The following is a 26,111-nucleotide window of genomic DNA, read 5'->3' on the forward strand; positions in this document are numbered from 1 at the left end:
TTCGTGTTACTTGTTATACTTCTTCAACCAACGGATTTTATTAATCTTCAGTCATATTTTTGTGTATTATTTATTTTGAGTAGGTATAGTGGTTTTTTCAATGTGTGATTGATCTCAATGGGTTGGGCGAATGGCTAGAATATGATACTTATTAATATAGCCTTCACCTGTAGACCCCATATGGTCACTCAGGAGCGAATACGGTAATTTACTTTATGGCGGCGCTTTTCAGTGGACTGTAATATGACAGAATGATTCGGATGCTGAGGGGGTTATACAAAGGATGCCAGGCACTGACCTTTAATGATGATGAGGCTGGCTCCATGGTCTGGTTCTCACTCACTCGCACTAACACTCTTGCGCGTTAACTGGTTATTGAGTCACTCTGTGCGCGGCAATTGACAGTTAAAACCAGTGCACGTAATAACGTTGTAATATTTTACAGGTTATAGGTGTTTACAAGTACACGGTTGAAAAAAGACTGACTGTTAATAGTAGGCCTGGCAAGGATAATGATGTTGGGTGGGTAAGACATTTATATTGTATTAGAGACGCCATAATTGGCCCAACCACTTTACTTTACTTCACTTGATGACCAATTTGGTAGCCACTGTTGAATACAAAATTACCGTTGTATTAGGAACAATACTTTTCCAAAGTTAGCCATCACAGAGCATGCTGTGACACACAACTATAATTATGTGAGTTGTGAATTAAAGTACCCAATGATTAAAAGTTGTATTATAAATATAATTCTATAGGTGAGTCTGTATGTATTGATACAATACTGGCATTGATAATTGTTCTGATTTATGATAATAATATATTGATACTTTTAGCTTGGGATGGTCAAAAATTATAAAACAAAACAATTGGATTAAAAAACTTGTATTCAAAAATTTCGTACATCACTTTCACACTTCATATTGATAGCATCCAACAAATAATTTTCAAGACGGACATTTTCTAACAGTATGAAATAAATTATTATAACTGCAATGAGTGATACATAGTATAGAAAAAACGAAATCACAAGATTGGAGAGTGATCAAGTGAACTTGTCTCGGCGACAGACCTGCAAATATATATTTTCAATAGATGTGCAGAGACAAATGAACCATATAAAACATAAAATAAGATAGAAAATGTCGAGCGGCATCATCTAATAGGTAACATATTAATGTTCTGTTTCACAAAAATATAAAAACACAGTGGACAGAAAATGGAAATAGTCCTCTTCAACAATTTGAACTTCAGTCAACGGACAATGTTCCGGGTCTTCGGGATCCAAATATTCTATATCTTCAGGGGGTGAAAATGAAATCTCATCCCAGGTGACATGTTTAGAGGTTCGACTGGTACCCGGTGGTGACTTCATGAAGCTGCTATCGGGACTAGACGAATTCTGAGGATCTTCGGTATCCAATGAGGGATAGATTGGCGAATACTGATCTGGAGATTTGGGTGACTCACCGACTTTAGTGCGGGCTTTATCGAGATGGAGCTTCCTGACAACGGAGACTCGCATGGAATCTTGCGAGCGTCTAGATGGCGGCGCGGGCGGTGTATAGATTTCGCCGCCGGGGTCCGAATCTTCCTCCACTTGCCTGATGGCTTGCATGGCAAACAGAGATTTATTTTCTTCTTCGCTGTTCAGTAAAGGATAGGTCCCGAACTTTTTTCTGGACAGATAATTTTTCGGATGCGAGAGATCGAGAACTTTCTTTCGAACAAAGTCGTGAAAGACGGGCAGCTCTGTGCAGAGTTCCCGCCTCACGAGCTGCTTATCCCTGCCGGACATTGAATTATCTTTGGAGGCCAATAACGCTTGAGACGCGAGTAGGGTGAGAATATTTTCGAGAGTCAATAACACAAGTTTCTTGTCGAGGGCGGCCAACCAACTGGGGCCGATGGTAACAGAGCTAGTTGTAGATGATAGGCTGGTCACACTATCACTCCGTAAAGCCCGTCGCCGCAGTCCTTCATCTGTTCCTAAGCCACCGGAAGTTCGTCGTCTTGAGGTGCTTCGTCTACCTGCTTGTTTCCTAATTACGTTTAATGGTGTCTCTTCAGGATGATAATTCTGTCAAGAAAAATGCAAGAATATTAGAAGTAACTGCAGTTACAGTAAAATGTACAAAGATTTTTCTTATGGATCCGAAATAATTCAGTGGTTTGGAAAGGTGTGAGGGGTACTAATTGAGCCACTCATCAATTACACCTTAAAAAAATTATATGAAAGGTTTTAAAAAATTGTGGAATACCTCACTTCAATAACAATAATATTGGATGAAATTGTGTGTAAAATAAAATGACCCTGTCCGTAGGTATCCGGATATGCCAAGATCCGTTTACAGAAATTTAATTTACATAAATAGATGGTGAATGTGGTAAAAAAGGCCTGCATTCCAATTTGACTCGGTGTTGCAAATCTGTGTTCATGTTTTTATAAAATTGTTGCCATTGATATATTATTGTATAGGATACGCTTTCAGCTAAATTCGCATAGGTTTGACGCATTCATAGTTTCTGACATTGTAGAATGATTTTCAGCAGATTTCACATAAGGCAATCTGGAACGTTCATTGGTCGGCCCATTGGTATGAGGCAGTTCACAGTCAATGGAGTTTAATATTGGTTTTAAAACCAAGTTTTTGTTGCTTTTATATTGCTATTGTACAGCTATCTTCGCGGTAACTCAAAACTGATAGTATGCTCTGTATAATTTTTGCAGTGGGCATCATTTGGGGATTATTGCAAATTTTCATTAGATATTTCTGACCTATTCTGCAGACTGTCAGAATTTTGAGGTTTTTGTATGTGATGCTATATCCTGGGATATCAATTTCAAAATAGTTGCTATGTTATAAAAATATGTACTAGATTTTTTAACTTACGCAGTTCAAAGAGCGTGTAAGCAGACAAACGGCAGACATGACTGTACCAAAGGTGAGTTGAGGATAAGGGTCCTGCGACAGCTTTGGCGCTCCAAACTGTAATTCCATGAGCGGTTGCCATCTTGATAAATCTGGATTGGGATCCGCCAGCAAACTCAATAATTCTGGGCTAAATGCTTTCAAGCAAACCGCAGATAGATGCATAAGTTCTAACAATCTGTAAAAAAATAATTATCATGTGAGAATTGATCAATTGACAGTATGTATCAAGAAATTGGAGAAAACATTCATTAGAAAACGGTGCCATCTGTCAAAACACTTCTTCTACATTCTACTTCTACAGTCAGTGAATCATTATTATTATTAAATCAGCAGATTGGCAACATTACAATTTATTATGAATGGATGGTATTGTTTTATTAATAATAATTACTATTTACATTGACCATTTGGAACACAAAACCAGTGCTTCGAACCGGAACTGAACCGAAAACCGTTATTTTTGTCGAAATGAAAACCGGAACCGAACCGAAAAAAAATATCGGTTTTTTCGGTTCGGTACATGTTCAAACAGGCGCGGCGCGTTAACATGATCTTACTCCCCACTTCAGTTGTCGTAGTATTTTAAAAATTTATATGCAGTGCAGCATAACCATTGGTTTCGGAGCGTGGCGTCGGGCTATCATACAAGTACCATAAAATGTTCTAAATTATGGTAGATAAATTTATTTTACAAATAAAAACATTTAAGAATTAATCACTCGGGGCTGAACCGAAAACCGAAAACCGGAATCGAACCAATATATTTTTTTTTCCTTGAACCAGAATGAAAACCGAAATGAAAAAAAAGGAAAATAATCACATTGCACAATGAGTGTAAAATCGTAAGTGCAAATTTTTGGATTCAAATTGGAAATAATTTGTAATTTTGACAACTACTTACATGTAAAAATATGGAATTTAATAAATCAATATGGCACAATGTATTTATAAACCAAATATTGTTGTTTTGTGACTAAATGAAATATTTTAACCTTAATAATATTATCTAGAAATTATGACATTAAACACTAACTATGGTTATAGATACACTCACGGTGCAACATTATAATGCGAATTATGCTATAATAGCCTGTGACAGGACAGACCATGTCAATTATTGCACTATACACCCGATCATCTTTTTGCACGGTTTCGAAATAACACGGTTTAAAAAAAGTACCTAGCGATTATTTTTTATTTACACTGATTTTTTTGCTTTAACACGGCTTAAAAAAACTAAAAAGAATAAAAATACGTATGCGTGTACATATTTATCAAAAAATTGCATTGCAATGGACTGCACACCACTGGTGCATACATATGTTTTCACTGGATGCCGCCCAGATATACATACGTACATACATGGTGCCACTAGTCAGTCAGTTCGGGTTCGATACGAGAGACGCGCCGCGTGCTTTAGCGTCAATGTCATTAAATATTTCCAGCGAAGAGAGTGATTTTTTGCCAGCAAAAACAGCAGTAAACGGGCACGTTTATTGACAGGTAGCGGCACTGAATGGATATATTTCTCTATGCTAAATTTAATTTAAATCGAAAACTATGTATTTTTATGTATAGGTACATAATAAATGAATTTGTTTTATTTTTGAGTTCAAGAATTTCGTATTTTGAGTTGATTTTAAGTAATGGAACCTATCTACCATTTTTGTATGGGCACCGTATCTTTTTTTACACGGTTTTGTTTTGCACGGTAGTCTTTGAAACGTATCCCCCGTGCAAAAAGAGGATCGGGTGTATATAATATGTAGAGCTAAATACACTGAACCATCATTATATCGCATATGTTATACGTACTTTACCGGTACATCAAATAACTGCCAAAAATGGCAGCTATAAATAGTAATTTAGTCATCACGTTTCAATGTACCAACTTACAGAATATAATTTTTCTATGGTTACCAATTCAACCACACTAAAAACGTTGTGGAATTGAAATCAAGTATAAGACTAAAAGTTCACAAGACTCCCTCTATTTAAAGTCAAAAGTTTTTGATTGAGAAGGGATTTTTTGTCGACAAGCTAGCTATTCATACAATCGGAATTGGAACCTGATATCCTTTGCATACTAGATAGTATAATATATTGTAAATTATAACAGGCATAAATACTGAAATGAAAAACTTATTAATTGATGTAAGTGAAAATTGTGGAATTACTTGTTAAGTATTGTAGCAACTTTTGGTGTGGGGCCAGCATTATCAGAATCCTCTTGCGTCAGTAAAGCTGACGGCCGTTCAATAGAAAAATGAATTCCTTTTGGTCTCAACACCATCGTGATGCAGTAATGGAAGCAAACACTGATGCTCCGCTGAAATTGAAATAAGTTTTAATTAACCAATAGAAAATCGACTACCTATTTATCTTGTAATTGAATATTGTAGATAAAAATATTCTATTAAATTATACAATGTCTAGAATGAAATAGAAAATACTACATTATTGCCAGTGGCGGCTGCACTAACACTTCTGCACAAGTGCACAGTACATCTTACATTTTTGGCAGTTATAAAAATTATTTATACTACTTTGTGCCATCACTCATTTGTCACAGTGTAAACTATAGCTTGTGCCAGATCCAACTCGATGATTGTGGTCAACAAGCATGCGACAGCGTTACTACGGATCCATACCACTGCAGCGTAATCTGTCATCTGACGTTTACATTGTAAAACAAAAACATTGTTATTTGTTGAAGACAATTTCAAATAGTTTGCAGATTTAAATAATAAAATATGAGGAAAGACTTAGTATTGCCATCAATCTGACCAAATGTTATTTTTTGGTCAATACTAGCGACACAAATGTTTGTTACAAGCCAATTAGAATAAACATCGAGAGCATGTAAGTTATTTATGATTAACAATCGCTCATGAAAGTCGGCATGAATCTATGAGTTCTTCGAGACCGTTTAAGTCATTTAGCCATTACATATAAAGATACCACATAGTTTTGATACGAAACAAGACATATTCAGAGGGTCACCAAGCGAGAGAAAGCGATGCAGTAGGTTTAACGTAAGTACAGTAAAGTTGACAATAGTAGTGGTAATGATAATCACATTAGCTCTGCATAATACTTGCGCATGAGAAAAAATCAGTTCTGCTTATATTCATGGATAAATTGTTAAGATGAATATCCTGAATATTCGGAATCAAAATTAGCATTTATAAAATTGAAATACATATTCTTTTGTTTCTGATAGCGCTTGTCCACGTGCATGGATTTACTTGCAGCAAGAGTGTGTATTTTAAAATATCGCGATAATAATGTATACATGTAAAAGTGCTGACTGTTTCGCCAATCTCATTCTTCAAGAGTAAGCGAGAAGCGATGTTGTCAGTTTATAGTACTATTTGATAGGTTGTGAAAATTGGTTAACCTCAAAATGAGTCTGCGCGGTGTAGTTCATTTTTTTTACTGGCAGGTGCAGATATCGAACAATCCCAACTGTCGCGTGAAAATTCAGAAGCTTCAGAACTTTGCATGCAATCTAGCAACATGCATGATAATACATGTTTACACGTGAATTTTCTTGTTATGGCTGCGATAATACGTACTGTCAGCAATAAATCAATGCACATGTAAACGGGGTATAATACCCCATTTACTGCTGACAGTGAGTAATTCAGAAGCATCCGAACTTTCTTGATTCATGCCTGCAATCTTGACAGATGCAGGATAAAACATGTTTACAGTACATTTTCTTGTTATGGCCGTGATATACGCACTATTGCTGGCAGTAAATCCAAGCAGATGTACGGGGCGCTATTATGCTATTTGTGCAAATGTTAATATGCGACATAGCAATAATTAGAGGAAAGGGTATAGAATTAAAATTCGATAATCACATAATATCTATAAGATATATAGTTAAGAAATATTTGTATCTAATTACCATAAGTGCAACCATGGATTGAAAATGGTCTTGACGCCATTTAGTTTCGTACTTGACCAACTCGGAGACAAAATACAATGTGGAACTGGCCAAGTTCAAGGCCTCCAAATCTAGAGTCTGTCTTATCAGAAGGACTGACTCTGTCAAATATTCTTCGTGAACGCCCACAAATATAATAGCATCATTTGTGAAGAAGTTCCCGTGTTTCAACAGCATCGCGGTCACAAACTCGATTCCGCACGTGTACACTTGCCACCATTCGTTCAGTTTCCACAAGTTGTCTTCTTTGTTGAGCGGTTTGATGGATCCGGCTTGAAAGAACTCTTTAGGAGGAAGAAGCTGGAGCCACAGGTGATGACTGATGTCACAGTGGAGCAATTCAACTGATGCGCTGCTTCTTGCGAATGCGCTCAAGCAGTTCAACGCGGTCAAAGACTGTCTAAATTGCACTTTGTTTTGAACACACAACGCTATGCAATAAACCAATTTATTGATGAGCCTCGATGACATAAACGAGTGATTTATTTCAGAACTGAATCCGTCTTTAAAGGCGTAAATACATTGTTCCAAAAGCCTTAAACTTAAAACAATTAAATTTGACTGTTCTTTTAAGTTATCATTTGCGTCTGAAATTGACCCATCGTTATTCGAACATACTTCTTCTTTGAATCCATTTATGCATATTTTATCTAATTGTAGACAGTTTATGGCACATGTTGAGTTTATAATGTCATGTGCTAAAGATTTATCACTGCGGAGATCATGCGTCAGCATATTCAACGAAAGAGTACTGATGGCAAGAATAGAACTGCTGGCCCGAGGATGTAAACTTTCAAACGACTCGGCGGCGTGATTTAATAATGACGCAATCTGTTTCAGATATTTGTTTCTATCCTCGAAGCAGTCTTCTTTCCAATTGGCAAAAAATATAACATACATTTCCGCGAGAATGACAACAGTCCGGCCTTCGCTCATGGCTTTCATCTCTCGATCGAGCGTATCCAAGCAGTGCTCGACCATCATAGCTTTGCCGGTGACGTTTATCGTGACGGGCAGGTACTTCATTATGATAGAAATGAAATCTTTCCACGACGTGAGCAAGCTTAACCAGCCAGGGACCTCGTCTATGATGTTTAAGCCAATTTTTCGTCCGTCAAAAGAGAAAATGTACTCCACCCACTTTTTAAGATACTTTCCGTTTCCATTGAAGAGTTTTTCCAGAGCAGTTTGAAGGCTTTTGTCTATTTTACCTTCGAAGAGGAAAAGTTCTATTCCTATCATATTGAAAATCTGCGAATACGCTTTGATGTCGGGTAAAATATCTTGAAATAATGGGCTGCACAAGTATTCCCAGAAATTAGGATTTTCTCTCAAATCCTTGACCAACATTTGCATGTTATTTTTCCAAAGTGCGTGAAATAACCCCATAATGCGACTCAGCAAAGGACTGTAGAGACTATTAGTGTTCTGAAAAAGAAAGTAATACTTTTAGATTTCAATAGACAGAATACTGTTTTGTATAGAATATAGAGACATTTACTGGGAAATAATCATAACAGATCGGCAAATTGCACTAAAGTTGAAAGCTTTTTATTATCAGTCTTCAAGCGAATAATTAAAATATTAATACTATCGACCGAAGGTACTTGATGGAATTTGAATTTAAATTCTAATGGATTTAAGTTTTGTACTATTCCATTTAAGTCATTTTTTGCGACCTGGGTTTCGCCTTTCGGTATCTTCAGGCACTGTGTACACTCACCAAAAGGCAAATACACACCGACAATGAATTCTATTAAGTCTAACTTATATAACAAATCAATACAATAAAGTAAGTAAAAACTTTATCACCTACCTATTACATAAGTCAAAATAAAAAAATATAACAAACAAATTATGAATAGTTGTTTGTAAAAGATAAGCGTATAATAAATCGTCAAAACCCAATAGATCATTAGTAATAATTATAAACAATAAAAATACTACACTCAAGAGGTGTAAAATCGTCCATTCTGGGAACAATGGTAACATATTAGGAATTAATGGAGTTAACTAATGAGATATATCTATGATATCAGTCTTTAAAAGTTATTAGTTAAACAATTAATGTTCAATAATATTCTTATATGATACCTACTTTTTTTTTATCAAAAAACGACTCAAATGGAATAGTACAAAACTTAAATCCATTAGAATAATAATTCAAAATTAGATCATTTCAAAAAAATATTTTTTCTTTTACCCCCATAGCCTTCAGTCACCCTTTGCCACTGAATCTGAGTAACAAATACGTTTAGTTTATGATCGTATTAGGTAAATAATTTTGTTTAAAGAATTACATTTTTGACAGCGGCTAGATATTCCGCCATGTATGTTAAAATTCCATCAGCCTTGTCACTAGTGTTGTCTCTCTGAAACATTCTGGTCTCGTCTTGCGGATGAGAAACTTTAAAGAAAGCCTCCGTCAAGCCGGGCTGCTTTTCTACGCACGCGGCAACAAACTCCAAAATGACTGTCTTCAATGAAATGGATTCCGTTTCATCCCGCAACCTTTCAAGAAACATTGTGCGGATCTGATGGGGAGACATGTCCAGACAGACGAGCAACGACATCCGGAACTCCTATAAAATGGAAATTTAATATCATCCTAAAACATGATCAAAGAAAATATAAATACGCACAAAAAATATATTTTGGTAATTAATAGTTTATAAATAGAGATATATTGAGTTATATTATAGGTAAATGAGTGACAAACCAGTGCAAAACGCCGTAAGAGACGACACGCCGTGTTAGGAAGCTGCTGATTGAACACATGGTTCATGTATCCTGTCACGATGGGTACAATCTTCAAGGCATCTTTTTGTTTTGGTTGCGTGTATATGAGTCGCTCCACAGATCCCAGCATAGTTTTTTCCATCACGGTGGACTTCAAACGTAAGACTTGCATCAAGATACTCATCGATATTTGGACAGTTTTTATTGATTCCACGGTACCACCATTAACCCAATTCGTTTCCTGTTCCATTAACGATTGTATGAATGGTTCGCCTATGTAAAAACATCACAAATTACAACTCTATTGAAGACACAGGTGCCGTAGGTCCAACATGAAGTCTTTGCAAGCTAGCTCTGAATCTGTAGATTTTGTAGGAAAGATATTATGTTATAAGACTTCATAACTTGACTTTAACTTCATCTTAGAATTAAGATTTCGTGATCACATAAAATATTAATGGTTTTGGAACAAGGTTTTTTGGTACAAGTCGGTTATGGGGAAACCAGCGGCAACGACATTTTGAAAATAGCCGATATACTGGATTATTCGTTAGTTTGGGTTAGTTTAGGTTAGGTTAGGTTTTCATTCTTGAATTCATGAATTTTGCCCAAAATCGGCTATGACATTTAGCGCGGTTCCCGCCTGACTTCCCCATAACTGACTTGTACCGTTTTTTTTGTTGTTAATTATTCTGCTAATATCTGAGTTTTCGAAACAGTCGACTATAACTTATATAGTCAACCGTTCCAAAGATTCTACAGAAGAATACAACAACGTTTACAATAATACTCTTCGTTAGTATTATATATTTTAAGTGAGCATGAAATGTTAATTTCTATGATTAGATAAGATAGCGAATCATAAATGATATACATATTGTCTTCCTTACAAAGTCTATAGATTATTCAAGCATAGCTCACAAATACCCCAAATTTGTAATTTTTGACATTCACAGTCTAATTTTTTATTTATTACTGAATATACACAAGGTTTAATAAGTTATAATTCTTTTTAATGAACATAAATATTTTTTAAAAACATCAAAAATATACAAAAAATCCGAGAAATAAGATTAGACCAAGTGGGAATCGAACTCACTTCTTTCACTGTCCAGGTGAGTGCTTGTGTATTGTCAAATTTCTCCTGAATTTCAGTACCTAAACTTTATACATAGGTAGTTATATAATAAGACTGCATTTACCTAATGATATCACTTTTAGTAAAGCGATTCCATTGTCCAGATTTAAAATACTATAAACACATGTTTTGTTTAACAACAGATCGGCAGGGCGTGTCGTCTGTTCGGGAGAGAGTTGCAATATTTTGAACAAATAGCTCACACACTTAAAATACATGTTTCTTTTAGCCTCTTGAGATTTGAAATACCATCCGGACATGTGTGGAAAGACTTCTCTCAGAATGAATAAGAGGCCCGGCATTAAGACCCCGAGAGATATGTTACTGTCATAGTTACACTGAAAGGAATAGTAAAAAATTATTAGTATCAATGCTGAAATATAACTACAGAACTAGGTGATCGTGATAATGCATCGGTGAGACTTGTAAACTAATAGTGCCTGTACACGTGGATTGATTTACCTGCAGCAATAGTGTGTATTTTAAACTATCGCGATAATAACTATTTACACGTAAAAGTGACTGTCTCGCCAATCTCATTATTCAAGATTATTTGACAGGTAGTGAAAATCGGTTACCCTTAAAATGAATCTGCGCGGCGTAGTTGGTTTTTTTACCGGCAGGTTCGCTACTATCGTTCTACTGTGCCAGCGCAGATATCGAACAAACTGCAACTTACATGATAATATATGTTTACACATGCATTTTCATGTTATGGCTGTGATAATACATACATTTACATACTGTCAGCAGTAAATCCATGCACGTGTAAATGGGGTATAATGCATTATAATGGTCGGGATAATAAATTGTTTGACCTAAACGTGCTGGGTTCATTATAGTACACAAGAAAAGAGAGGAGAGCAAGATCTGTCTGATCGAATCTTTTCTCAATCGGTTGACGTTTATCATGCTCAGATATACTCGATGTTTTAAAATTTAAAGCCATGACATTTTTGTGTTCTGCAGAAGTCAGGGCGGATATTATATTATATTCTTGGTTGGTCGCCTTCTAAAATTTAAATGTATGTATAACCATGTAGAATAATATCAGTTTTTGTAAGTGTGTAAGCTGTGCATAAATAAAAAAACAGTGACCGCGTGGGACCTTCTGTTTCTGTAGAATATGATGGTACTTACATCATAGAAGGCGAATAATAGATTCAAGTATGATGAAAGTATTGGGTATTCTCCGTTGGGCTGTTCAATATTCACCAAATAATGCCCAACTATTGACGTTTGAAATGAATCACCTTTGGCGTACTCCGTATGAGATAGATTCAGATACTCGACTCGTGGAAGTAGCCTGATGTTTAAGAGCCTAAAAATATAGATTAACAACTACAATAATAAACACAACTTTGCAAAACCTCAGAAATCTAGGTATTAAAATCTAAAAAAAAGGTTGGACTGAATAGACTTGAGCTCACATATTTACTACAATAACCACTAACATACTATATTGTGAAAAATATGGCAAAATTGATATTATGTATAATACAAAAGTAATGAATGTCATATGAATTTGAATAAGGCTAAAAGCCCTGGATACAAGAGATCCGATAAGTGTAGGGAATGGAATAATTTGCTGCTGCTATATGGATGCTGCCGACTTGGTGATCCCATCTTGGTACTGGTAAAGATTAGTGAAATGTGTGAATTAATACATGTACATTGCACCAAATTGTCATACATCCAACAGTGTTTATAATAGAACGTCGATATTTACTAGTGAAGCAAACACAGATTGGATTCTAAAAAAATCGTTTTATTCTTGTGATTGTTTCGCAGTGCAAACTTCAACACGTCATGTCAATCAATGGCTATATTTGAGCCAATCAGCTAAACACAATGAGCATTCTGTTTTGCTATTAAATTATATTCACAGCTTCGTATGATAATGGTCTCTCAGCGGAAAAAAACTAACTTACATTTAGCTTTAACATAATAGATTTTTGGGTTGCCACAAGGTTTATGTTCTTCCCTCTTCTTTCCTCGATGTTTAAGGCTTGTTGCTGAGGCCATTCTCAAGAAGTGACCTTATATTTCATACATTATATTTAACTTTAATAGCAATCTAAAGATGAAAAGGGGCGCCCACAATGGACGAGATGTAATATATTATACGCTCATGAAGTCGAGAAACTTGGGTTTGAATTCTGGGTCTGACAAATTCACATGTTGTTTGGATCCAGAAAATGGACATAATCGGCTCCGTAGAGATTGTAGAGTCAATGAAAAAAGAAATAATGATGAAAACAGTTATCTATAGTACACTCTCAGTAATCCGCCACTCGATTATCCGACAACTACTATAATCCGCCGTTATTTTTACTAGTTAAAAGCACAAAATTGTAAACTCTATAATTCGCCGGTATTCGATTATCAAATTCAGTAGTCCGCCGCGTACAAGTATACAACGCAGATGAGACAGGTTTATTTTGGAAACTTCTTCGTATAATGTATGTTCATCGTGAAGAACGTAATGTACTGGGGACGAAAGTGCCCAAGGACCGCATCACAATAATTATGCCGTGCTCCAATGCAACCGGGACACACAAAATGAAGCTTTTGGTCATAGGGAAAGCCAGGAATCCTAAGCCATTCAAGAATATCTGCCTCACTGAACAACTGGTTGTGTCAAGCAATTTACTGTTTAATATTTAGTTAATAAACTTATTTTATAAATATGTATAATTTAGTAAATACTTGATTTTGATTATAAATAAAACCGTAATTTGCTAGTACAAATTTCTAAAAAAAACTATTTTTACGAAACACCTGTTTTAATTTTTACCATATTTTTATGTATGTACTATAATCCGCCGCTTTCGTTAATTGGATACTTGTCTGGCTTTTGGGGTGGCGAATTACTGAGATAGTACTGTATTATCAAGAAATGTAAAGGAAACTTTAATAAATGTTGAATATTATTGAAATCTTACCGTACGTATACTTTCTGAGTATAATTAGGAATGAGTGCCGTAGACACATCTAAGCAAGCGGCTATTAAGGGAAGAAGAGGTGTTTTTGAGTGACCAAATCTCACGAGAATTTCAAAAACAGCTTCACACGGCCCGACTAAACATTCAGGTAGTGTTTCTTCGGGGTCCAAATAACTCAGAACCGAAACAAGCGCTTTGACTCCATATAAAACTTTTTCAGACAACTGCAGAACATCATGGCCATGGAGGCTCTCATCGAGGAGATCCTGGATTTCATTTTGCAAAACTCTCCAGTAGGAAACCGACGTCTTGAAATGGATCAGAGTGGCGTTTCTCCGGTCCATTATGGTGGCTTGCGAGCGTGCACTGATGGCTAAGGCTCTGTCTCCGTGCGGGAAGTAATCGCTAGTCAATATAACGGTATCTTCGTCGTCCATCACGTTGGACACTGAAACTAGTCCGGGTTTGTAAAGCTCTGTGTATACAGGAAGAATTTCCAACTCTCTTGCAAGCTAAAAATATAAATAAAGCAATCTATGTATTACAATTATTTCAATGGTGTTAACTATTTAATAAAAGTAAGTAAATAAGTTTAAATTTTGCTAAAGTACGTACTGTTTAGCAGAGAAGTGGTGCGCTTTGAGATTTAAAAAAATATACTAAAGACCAGTTATGTAGAACTTTTTTATTAGTATCCATTTCATATTCTTATTCATCCATTTTCTAATTGTTGGCGGGCCATACAGGATATAAGGCGCCATCCAGCGTATAACCAAAAAAAGACATTGTCTACAAACATTTTCACACACGGCTATACGTTTGAGTTGCACGCGCCGCTCGCCGCTCAACGCTCCGCCGAACGCGCGTAAACTGGACGAGCGCTAAGTGTGACAGAGGATAATGATGTACTCTCTTCCACTATTCATAATCTCACTGCACTGACAATAATTTGGTGCCCAAAACACACGATAACAATTTTTTTTTTCCGACCATGTCTGATCCTAATAAGATCATATCGTCGGTGTTTTGTAAAAAGGGCGAATCAACCAAAATGCTACTTTACAGGAGGAGGGTTTTTAACTTTTGACATTTATTTGTTTTTTACCTGTAGATGATTATAAATATCTAACAAGTTTATAATAAAGCTTAGAAAGAATACTGTCATTATAATAGGTATTATTATATAATATTTTAAAAGGCCTAATATGTCACATTTGCTTTTTATTTCGTAATTTTAATTAATTTAATTTTAGTCGATTATCGTTTTTAAGTACTTTCCTGTGGAGATAAAAATTCGCCGTTTTTACACAACAAAGCTAGTGGGGTACATATTGTATTTTCATTAAAAACTCGATTTCATCAAAATGGTTGATTCGCCCTTTTTACAAAACACCGACGATATATGGGCCTCCACAGAGTGGAGGTTTGTATTAACAGATTTTGTTTTTACAATAAATGGATGTCAGCCACTTGCTCAACCTATTTGGTCCATACTCTGACTTATACACAAATTGAAAAATGTGTACTTGTCAGATCCAGGATTCGAACCTGGGACTCACAACGCTTTAGGCCGACGCTTAAGCCGTAAATAAGTTCCAATTCAGTTGTGATTGACTGTTAACCATCTTGCGAGTTCTGATATAAAATATCATATCACAATTTACGAGCAGATGTAGTAAACAAAATAATAAATTAGTGGGTACTAACATTTTGACGACTTTCTGGACCAGCTTTGGATAGTCCAACAATAAATGTTGAGATAGTTTTGAAATCGTAAGGGAAAAATTCCATTCCGGTATTCCAGAGTGACACTATGCCGGGAGAATCCGACTCATTAAGGAGGATCCAAAAGCTTTTGGCTATTGTGGGATCGGTGAGCAGTTCGTTGCAGAGTTCGATTGCATAAGCATGAAGCGCTACCGAACCGTCTTTGTCGAATTTATCACACATCATGGTAAGCATCTGATAGACCGAGTTCCGGAATATTTTGGCGCATTTTGTATTATCCTAAAAAGAGTTTGATTTAAAAACAAGATAAAAAGACTATAAAACAATAGAGGATAAAAAAAATATATTCAAGTCTTCTTCTTTGGCCAGATCTAATAAGATCATATGGGCCTCCACAGGGTGGAGGTTTGTATTAACAGATTCAGTTTTTACGAGAAATGGATGTCAGCCACTTGGTCAACCTATTAGGCCATACTCTGACTCATACACAAATTGAAAAATGTGTACTTGCCGGACCCAGCATTCGACCCTAGGATTTCTACAGTTCCTTTACTGTATATCATAATAATAGTAAAATACTACAATAAATTTATTTTATTATAAAAAGTCTTAAGTCATATGAAGGACTCTGAAAGGAAAATTGTCAAATGGCTGCTCAGAACATAAAAAAAGGACTTCCAGGAAATCATATCCAAAGACTGGTAAAAATCTCTAAAACGGTACAACCATGTAAGTTTGCAAACAAAAATTTCAACTTCCCAATTTTATTACTAAGAAACAAATGTTAAAAGTGGATAAAAAAGAATTAACGATTGTTTGAAGAGCACTGCTTCTAACATTGTTTTAATATTGATAGTTCAATTTCAGGACAACAAGAGTAGTAGAAAAAAACAATACATACCGAGAACATTGGGTGTGTAACCATTTTGTAAAGGAATTCGAAAACATGAAGCTGAAGTGCCTTCGTGCCAAAATGCTGATAACGAGAAATGAACATTTCTTCTCCCTCAGAATCCTGTAACATGGTTAAAAGATCAATATATCATTATGACATAGTAGGTAAGCATTAAAAAAACAATATATCTGTGTGGGAAAGGAAGAAGGCGTTATGTCTTAAATCGCTACTTTTCAGGACAGCCAAAAGAAGATTAATTTTTAGACCATTTTGTATGGAAACTCCAATGTTTCTGTATGGAATTTAGTAATTCAGAGGTGTTGATTTGGCTTATCACCCTTTTCTTTTCGCCCACAGATATGTAAGTTCTAATTGATGAGTGTTTAGGAATCGGTTTTACCAATCCGTGTTTTGCCTTCGGTATCTTCAAACATCAGTCGATTCCTATGGAATAGTAAAAATCTACCACATTAAATACCCTCAGTTTACACTATTAACATGTTGGCGTCTGCATTAGTGATTTATGTCATGATTTTCCATGCCATTCTATCCACGGTGTTAGTGTACATGTCTCAGAATAAATACTTCAATATAGCGTTTTGCAGTAAATAATATTGTTATACAGGCGGCCTACCACTTTCGAACGTTCTACTTTCGCACAATTCGGTATTTCGTACACCTTATCGAATATGTAAAAGGATGGTATTCAACTATCTCTTGACAAGTTTATAAAGAAAACACCCATTTGCTAATACTACTCATTAACTTTATTATACCCATTAATTAATAAATATTTTACAGTCCACTTTTTGATGTTTTTTTACATACCTCTACTTTCAAACACACTTTCAGGAATTAATTACGTGCGAAAGTCAGGGGGCCAACTGTATATCAAACAGATCTCAAAATTTCATTGAGTTAATCTTACAGATAAATTTATTAAAGCTATTTAACTATAAAGGTGACAAAACGTGGACAAATACTGTCATACAATGTTATAATTCTTTTATTTTACGAAGACGTCTTCCCACTCTACCAAGCAGAATGCACAGTAGCAAAATACAAAAGGGACAACATCGTTTCTAATTGCTCTGTGCACGTGGTCAGCAAAGTTGGGATGTGCCTATGTGAACGAAAAGAATTATATCCAAACAACCACAGTACGTAGCACTGAAGAACTAGAGGCTGAAAAGAGTGGGAAGGGAGGCCTTCATCCAGCAGTGACCTTGGCTGAGGATGACGATGAACCATAGAGGAGTGAAACAAAAAAACGGATTCTGTGCGAATGTTTTGGTTCCAGGCATGGGGTTAATTAACAATAATATGTATGGTTCCCCACCTGTAATAAAAGTAACATCCATGCGAGTAATAGGGCTCCGTGCTCGGGATTATGTTGAAGTCGAATGAGTTCACTTTCCACTTCATCTTTCACGTTATCAATTATTGGGCGAATGTTTGTGCTAAACAGGAAATTCAACAATGATATTTATTAGTCAAATTTAATAATGTAAGTGGACCATACACCACACAATATCTAAAACAACAAGATGTCATAATTACAATTAAGTAACAACAAACAGTTTGGATTATGCCCGAAGGGATTCATAAACACTTTCGATCACAATTCTAGAAAATTTTATTAAAAAAAGCTATGTGTCGAATAAAGGCTATTTAGAGTTAAGTGATATTCTATGCATCTCAGCGTTAATAAGGAATACAATATTATACCATACCTTTTGGCATCATTCACAATTTTATAAAACAGTGCAACTTCCGCATAGACAATCTTTGTAATGGCACTTTGATGCGTTTCATCCAGACATTTTGAATAAGTCGGTTGTCTTCCGAAGTTGTGTGTTTTAAAAAGAGAAAACAGTTTCTTGAATTCTTGTATTGATAATTGGTTTTCATCAACAATCAATAGCAAAAGCAACAAGATTTCGGATTGTTCTCTGAGATTCCGCTCGAGCCATTTATTTTGCATTTGCTGTGAGATCATTTCTCCGTTGTGTATCTTTGACGGAGGAATTTCTTTCACCAAACATTGGAACTGTTTTATAAGAGATGTTTTCAATTTCTCTGGTCCTATACTTTTAATAATGGCATCAAACTCTTTTCCATAGACATGTTTCGTGTTTGATCTACATTCTACAACAAGTTTCAGTAGTTTTAGCATAAAAAAGCGCTCTGAATTGTAAAATGTCCAAACGTCAAACAGTAACTGATTAATGCGCACATCTACAAATGAGAAGCTCAATAATGCATTTTCAGCGATTCCATGATATTGATTTGACAGGAAATGACAAAATACACTCCAAGTTTGAGCACTATCCAAATTCTGAAACCAAATCAATTTATTAAATATAGTGGTACAATTAAATTAGGTGATAGTCTTAATGACAGGCGGACACAGATAGGTACCAGTGGCGAAGAGTGGAGATAGGTTGTTAATCCTTTCAACGCGGACGGCACACCTGTCGTGTCTTCATTAGGGGGCTGTTAGATATAATTAGCATGTTATTTGAAGTTAAGATCCGCCATAAATAATGCACGGGGGGATGTTATTAGTTTATAAAATTCAATTAAACCCTGCTAAAACCAAGCGAATGTTGTGAATGAAAAAGCAATTGATCCTAATTAAACAAAACCAATGAAAACTAGTAATATGGATTATTGAATCAATATCAAAATTCAATTAGCAATGAACTAGTAGTAAATAATCGTGTAGCTAGTTAAGTTCATGGGTGCTTATTTATGATTGCAAATATTATGTAATAAAGTAAATCATCATTTTCATTTCATTAAGTGGTGCAAATAGGCCTCCACAAGATGTACTTTTTATTGAAGAATAGATAGCCATTCGCCCAACCCATTGGGTCCTCCACTGAATCAAACCCACAGTGAAAAACAACAGATTCAAACCCGCACTTACAGCTTCAGAACTGGGCGCTCTAACAAGTAATCCACTTTGGGGGCACGAAATGTTTGTGGAAATGAGATATTTCTGGAGAGAGTTTATTTATCGATACAAAAATAAATACAATGATAATGATTAGAGAAATGTTAAAATCGCGGGTACGGATGTATTGATGATATTGACTATATTAATGAACTGAATGGTGATGTACCGAGATGTTAATATAACCGAGACACTGGCCTCAAGTGGAATGACGGTTGACTATGTCGAGTGACCGGACTCGAGATATATGTTTAATGTCGTTTAAAAACATCCGGAGCAGTGGAGCACTACAAATTTTCGGTGCTCCGGGTAAAATCCCATTGCTCTAGTGCTCCAACGCTCTGCATACATTACATGCATTACAAAAGACATTGTTGCAATTAAACAAATCATAATAGACACTATTGATCTAGGTTATGATTGAGGAAATGCTGACAATCGCTTCTGTCACTTTGTTTTGTTTTGACAACAAAAAAATAAATATTGAAGTGTGTCACACTTGTAAAGCTGAGTGGTTCAGGAGAGCGGCGAGGATCGCCATAAATGGAATTATTTTATTATAAAATTTATGCAATTAAACAAAAATTCTTACCATGTACAGCTGAAGTTTTTCTATAAACACAAGTACTTTAGGATACTTGGTGTGTTGCGAAGACAGTTTAGTAAATGATTCAGTGGATGATGATTTAAAATAGGAGAGTCCATCTTCCAATTGAGTTTGTACTTTTTTCAACTTTTTGGAAACCAATTCACTGGATGTTGTGTTACTGAATCCGGACGTGAGTCGCCACAATTCTTTCCAGTAACTGAAATATATGATTAAAATGTCATAAAGAAGAATATTATATTTACCAATATATTTTTTAATATACCTAACCTTAAAACAGTACCGGCAATATAAGCAAATATGATTAATCAATCAATAATACACTAAAAGAAGAGTGTGATATTTTTATGATTTTCTTCCTATTACTATGGTCTAATACTATTATTGGTAATAACACAACCTACATGAGCATCCCATAGCCTTGTACAAAGTAGAATACCGATTCACAATTTATCGAATATGTTATTTACTTAATATATTAGTGCCTAACAAAATAATTGCATTTTAAGTAATAAATCATAGCGAAAAAATCGCGGGCAAGTTGTTGGTGAGTTTGTCAGATATATGATTGCGAATAGTAATTTACACATTGTACACAGAAAGTGGATAGCATTCCTTACCATACGTCCGCCGCATTATCCATTATTTTTATCGGCCCTTGCAGGGATGATAAATGATAGAAATAAGAAATCCAGCATAAATTTTAAAGTATTTTTAAGAATTTGACCAATTTGACATAACGCTTAAACCGGCGGCATGGACAACTTTAAAAGTTTGACAGGTCAAATCATAGATTATAGATAGACCATATGGCCATATACCTACGTCATAGACTAGTTTAGGTAGGTAGGGATGCCGTAGTTTACGGTACTATCTCCAAACCGAACATTTGAATAGTTTTCAAAAAGAATTAATTAATGATATTATTGTGTGGTCCATGTAGGTAAACTACCGATATATTATAAACTATAGTAACAATAATAAAATAAGCATTTAATTTTCCTAAAACGTTATTATTCGAATTTGACTTTGAAGTCCTTGAGATAGGGTTTGCTCTTTTTTCTTCGTGTGAGGTTATATTCTACTAATTTATTTTCCTTTTTCTTGTCGTTGGTCATTCCTCCCTTTTTATTTACTGGCCATACCCGCGCGTCTATTTTTTATGTAGGGAGTTTGGGACCCCTTTGTCTTCATTCTGGATTTGACTTTCTTATTGTTTACATGTTGCGTCTGACAGTTCATTCTAACTATCAAAAAAAAAAATTATCTTGGACGAACGTTAAGTGATAGTTAAGTGATAGTTAAGTGATCAGTGATTATGGCGCAACATCTGAATGACCGTGAGGAGGATATTCTAAAAACAACACCAGACGGCGAAGCAGAACTGCTACAGGAGAAAAAGTTCAACTTAAGAGCGTCGATTAAGATACTGATGTTTGAGGTATCCTCGTTACGTACCATATTTCAGCAGGGGGGCCGGCAAGGAGTGGCACAACGCCAAAAAAAAAAAAAAAACAATTCTTGGCGGCCCCTATGGTCGTAGAGTTAGGTCTAAATGACAAGATGCGTCGGTGCGACCACTCGTCATCAGCTAACCATCTGACGGAGAGGACCATCGCGGCCCTCCAGAATGCGATGTTTTCCCAACGGGACAGCTTCTGGAAGGGTATGCAATGGTTAGTGGATTGGGCAACCAATCCTCAAAACATCATAACAGCGTTGGACCTGTACCAAAAAAATCGAAGAGGTGTTTGGGGACAACGCATAATAAAATTTGCGAGAAAATGACTCAGATCCTTACCGGAAGGATACCTTCACTCGGGAGGCACTATAAAGGATTCCTCCGAGCTCAGAGTCTCGGTAGGCCCTCGAACTCACATTATGGCCGGGGTACTCCCAAGGGGCGACGTCCTGTGGGAAGGGAGTTCTCCATCGGAGGTACGGGCTCCGCCATGGATCCGTACTCTAAGCGGAGGTGACCGCATCTAGACGACCAACAACATTGGGGGCCGCCTAAGAGACTTTCGGGGAGTCTGGATGGCGTAGTGTACCACCCCCAACATTGGTAAAAATAATAGCCGTAGCCCGCATACCTTTTGTGCGGACACCACCATTGGTAAGTCCTTCTTTACTTTTACGGAAAGAATTTCAAACGCAACAATCAGCAGAGGTCACTCTCGATATCGAGGACTTGAAGAACTCAGGGGTTCTAAAAGAAGCGGGCCCAACCCCCAGTTTTCTCTCAACCCTGTCTCTGATCAAGAAACAAGACGGGACCCTATGCCCTGTTTTCAACCGAAAGCGTTTGAATGCGTTCCTACAGCCAATGCCATTCAAACTAATTCACCATTACGAGGTTCCAGCCGTCTTACAAACAGAAGACTGGCTAGTAATCATAGATCTAAGCCAGACGTACCTCCAGGTACCCATGACTTCTCAACATCGTCGATTCGTTCGACTAACCTACCAAGGGGAGCTCTTACAATTCACGTGTCTCCCGTTCGTGCTGTCAGCCGCTCCGATTATGTTTGCATCCCTGACCAATTGGGTCGCTGAACGCCTACGAAAGAATGACTGAGAATATTCACTTACCAGACGACTTCTTAGTAGCCAACCAATCCGAGAAACAGTCTCGGTTCAGGTGGAATACAGGATAACCTTCCTATAGTCTTTAGGGTGGTTAATAATTATTAAAAGATCCTGTCTGTAGCCAAGCCAACAATGAGGGTTCCTGGACATCATGTGGGACACACACAGCAAGCGGAGGTTTCTGTCGCCGGAGAAGTGTGTAGCACTCCGTCACCATCTGCTAATGCAGGTACAAAAAGGCAGTTGGTCCCTCAGACAGGCACATATCCAATCCCTTCTGGGGTGACTCAACTTCACATCCTACCTCCACGAGGAAGGTTGCATTGCCGACGGCTACATCGCTCCAGTCATCAATATGGCCGAGGTCCCATCCTCGCCAATTGATGATAATCCCACCACAGGCCCAACAGGATATCATGTGAATACGTGTATTAAATAAGGCTCTAAGTATCAAAAAGTAGTATTGCCTGTAGTTACAAAATACCGAGTCATTGCAGTAAAATTTCATGAAGCAGACCTTTTGAAAAATGTAGTTTTACAGTGTGAAGCAATCACGGCAGCTTCTATAATTTTAGGTATTAAGAACTCGCAAGTGTCAACACACCATCGTCAGCTATTTTATATTGAATGCCGTTGACCACTGCAGTGCTACTTACACCATTATTTTGCTGTATTTTTTTGACTTGCTTGAGGCACTTAGACTATAGTTGAAGTTATTGGCGTTGGTATGTAGAACATTTTTCTATAAAAATGTCAGTTTTTATGTTTTTGGTACTTAGCGCCTTAATTAATACACGTATTCATGTGGTGGCTCTAGGCGATAGGATCCTCAGAGTTGACACAACGCAGGTACAAAAAGGCAGTTGGTCCCTCAGACAGGCATATATCCAATCCCTTCTGGGGCGACTCAACTTCACATCCTATCTCCACGAGGAAGGTTGTATTGCAGACAACGCTCCAGTCATCAATATGGCCGAGGTCCTATCCTCGCCAATTGATGACAATCCCACCACAGGCCCAACAGGACATCATGTGGTGGCCCTAGGCGATAGGATCCTCAGATTTGACACAACGCAGGTACAAAAAGGCAGTTGGTCCCTCAGGCAGGTACATGTTCAATCCCAAAGAGAAATCTCTTTGTTCAATCCCTTCTGGGGCGACTTAACTTCGCATACTACTTCCACGAGGAAGGTTGCATTGCCGACGGCTACAAAGCTCCAGTCATCAATATTGTCGAGGTCCCATTCTCGCCAATAGGCGACAATCCCACCACAGGCCTAACAGGACATCATGTGGTGGCTCCAGGTGATAGGCTCCTCAGAGTTCAATCACTTCCTGATGACAGACGCAGCCGACACAGGCTAGGGAGCCCAACTGAATGAACACCACCTATCAGGTACGTGGGAACAAGACCAGTTAGCATGGCATGGCATTCCAACAGGAAGGAAATGTTTGCAATTCAATCTCGGGTACAATCAATCATAGGATCAGATCTGCTTCTGACAACAAAACAGTGGTGGCATGCATCAACAGCGAGGGCGGCACAAAATCTGTCACCCTCCTAAATATATCGCGAGCCGAATACTATAAGGTTCTAAGTGTTCGTCTTTGAAAAAAGAAACCCAACAATGAAGTAGTATTCTAAGCTGCCTCATTGTTACTTTTGTTTCTCCAAGGACAAACCTTGTAGTTCTCCACTCGCGCTATGCCGACAGATACTAGTATTTACCAGTCGAGCCAACATCACGTTTACTGCACAATACTTCCGCAGAAATTACAAATGCGTGGCAGATCATCTCTCCCGCAGATAACTCATTCCCGTATGGCACCTCATCAACACCGCAACCACCCCGCTGTTTCAAAGATGGGGTGTTCCCGAGGTGGATTTATTCGCAAGCGAAACAGCACATGTCGTTGCAACGTATGTGTCACGAAACGTTACAGACGGTGGCGCGCTGTTTCACAACGCCTTCAGCCGAATATAGAACTTCAGACTGGCGTGGATATTTCCCCCACCGAACTTACTTTCACGAGTCCTAGCGCACCTGAACTCAGTAAAAGGGAAGTACCTACTTACTAGTGGCACTGGGCTGGAAACAATGCTTTTGGGGAGTGGACTTACAAAAAAGGGTGATAGTACCTCCTTATACAATGCCTCACCTACATACGACACTAGTAGGTATGGAGACCAACCGTCCACCTCCAAGGACCCAGGACCTGTCCCTTTAACTATGGATAATTTCGGGTGGGGTGAAATAACATTAAATTGAATAGAGGAAGAAAGGGCACTCCTTACTTCCAGATGGCGGCTTTTGACTCTAAAAACTTACAAACCAGCTTGTAACAAATGGAAGACAATGACATGGTGTAACATGAATCTAATGAATCATAATATCCCTCAACCAATGGAATTGGCCAGATACCTAGGCTACTTGCACAACATGGAGGGTGTGTCGTACAACACCATCCTGGTGCATAGGTCAGCCATAGCCACATTTTGCAAATCGATTATCATTGTAGATATCAGCATCAACTTGGTAGTACAACACAATATGTTACAGGCAATTTCGGTACATAAAACGAAACCTGTCAACCCACCGGATTGGGATCCAGGACGAGTGGTAGATCATCTTAGGAAAACAGCACCGGTGGAGTACAACCTATTCGAAACGTCTCGCAGGACAGCTACCTACTCGGCTGCTTCTCGCATCGGGACGAAGGGTTCATGGCCTCACACTACTTAGTAATAGTAGACAATGGATGAGTGGATAGAGGTGACCACGTAATTGTATGGCCAATGTTTGGCGCAAAGACAGATACCGCCAAGCATCGTCAATCGGAATGGAAGCTAAGCGCTTCGACGTGTCAAAACATCGACCCAGTATTCTGGTTACGGAAATTCGTCTGCATGTCAACAGTGAGGTCCCGTGGGGGTAGACAGATTGGGCATCGCTTGGGGGCGGCAGTTACTCGAAGGGCGGCAAATTGAGGAGAATCATTAGACATATTATATAGAAATAGGTACATTAATTTAGTAATAACGGAAATATCTTTCCATTCAAAAATTCAGCTCACTTGTTCGAAAAAAAAATGTACATAAATAACATAAAAGGTTTAATAGGACTGTAATTTTCCCCGGGGGTTCGCGATGTCTAGTTTACTTCCGTTGTTCTTGGACGTCACGTCCTTTATGATCAGTAATGATATGTGCAGATTTGTGAATTATAGGTATTAATTATAGATTGGTACATACTTAGTTACATTAGATGTTGAAGTCAAGAAAGGATGATAAAAAATAATTTATAAAAAATGGGGCGACATTTTGGCGGTGCCTAGGGGCGGCATTTTGTCTAGGGACGTCATTGCATGTCAAACCTAAGGAGAGAGGAAGGTGGGGATATTTCGGAATTATTTATATCTTCAAGAGGACCACCAAAACCAGCCACCAGGACAGTTATAGGGAATTGGATACGGTCAGTAATGTTGGAAGCAGGGGTAAAAGAACCACCAGGCAGTATCCGCTCAGTGGTGGCTTCCTTAAACTGTAAATATACCCAATAGATGATATATTAAAGAGAGGTAACTGGCGTAGTGAGTCGACATTTCACGACAACTAC

At 37.3% G+C, this 26,111-nt stretch overlaps 1 protein-coding gene across 1 annotated transcript; it reads right to left on the reverse strand.

Moving 5' to 3' along the window:
* Positions 1-83: 83 nt before the first annotated feature.
* Positions 84-20,684, reverse strand: Nup188 (nuclear pore complex protein Nup188). The gene is made up of 15 exons (XM_085947820.1): positions 20,526-20,684; positions 19,891-20,104; positions 18,073-18,677; positions 17,679-17,799; positions 16,346-16,459; positions 15,424-15,723; positions 13,717-14,228; positions 11,912-12,092; positions 10,836-11,109; positions 9,614-9,906; positions 9,195-9,476; positions 6,856-8,322; positions 5,117-5,268; positions 2,898-3,114; positions 84-2,083 (listed from the first exon to the last, which is right to left on the reverse strand). The coding sequence occupies exons 1-15, from the start codon at positions 20,546-20,548 to the stop codon at positions 1,178-1,180; spliced, it is 5,661 nt and encodes a 1,886-aa protein (XP_085803946.1). The 5' UTR covers positions 20,549-20,684; the 3' UTR covers positions 84-1,177.
* Between the last annotated feature and the right edge of the window lie 5,427 nt (positions 20,685-26,111).

This window comes from Rhyacophila brunnea, unplaced genomic scaffold (assembly GCF_057557595.1).
Source record: "Rhyacophila brunnea isolate RB1 unplaced genomic scaffold, BYU_Rbru_1.0 scaffold_2, whole genome shotgun sequence".
In the NCBI taxonomy this organism is placed as follows: domain Eukaryota; kingdom Metazoa; phylum Arthropoda; class Insecta; order Trichoptera; family Rhyacophilidae; genus Rhyacophila; species Rhyacophila brunnea.

Bases quoted from the DNA above. Each gene is read 5' to 3' on its own strand.
- Nup188 (XM_085947820.1), bottom strand. From the start codon at position 20,548: ATGGATAATGCGGCGGACGTATG. The intron at 9,907-10,835 runs GTAAATGCAGTC...GTTTTTACATAG, and splicing joins ACTAAAAGTGATATCATTAG to GCGAACCATTCATACAATCG. The intron at 9,477-9,613 runs GTTTGTCACTCA...TCCATTTTATAG, and splicing joins TCTTACGGCGTTTTGCACTG to GAGTTCCGGATGTCGTTGCT.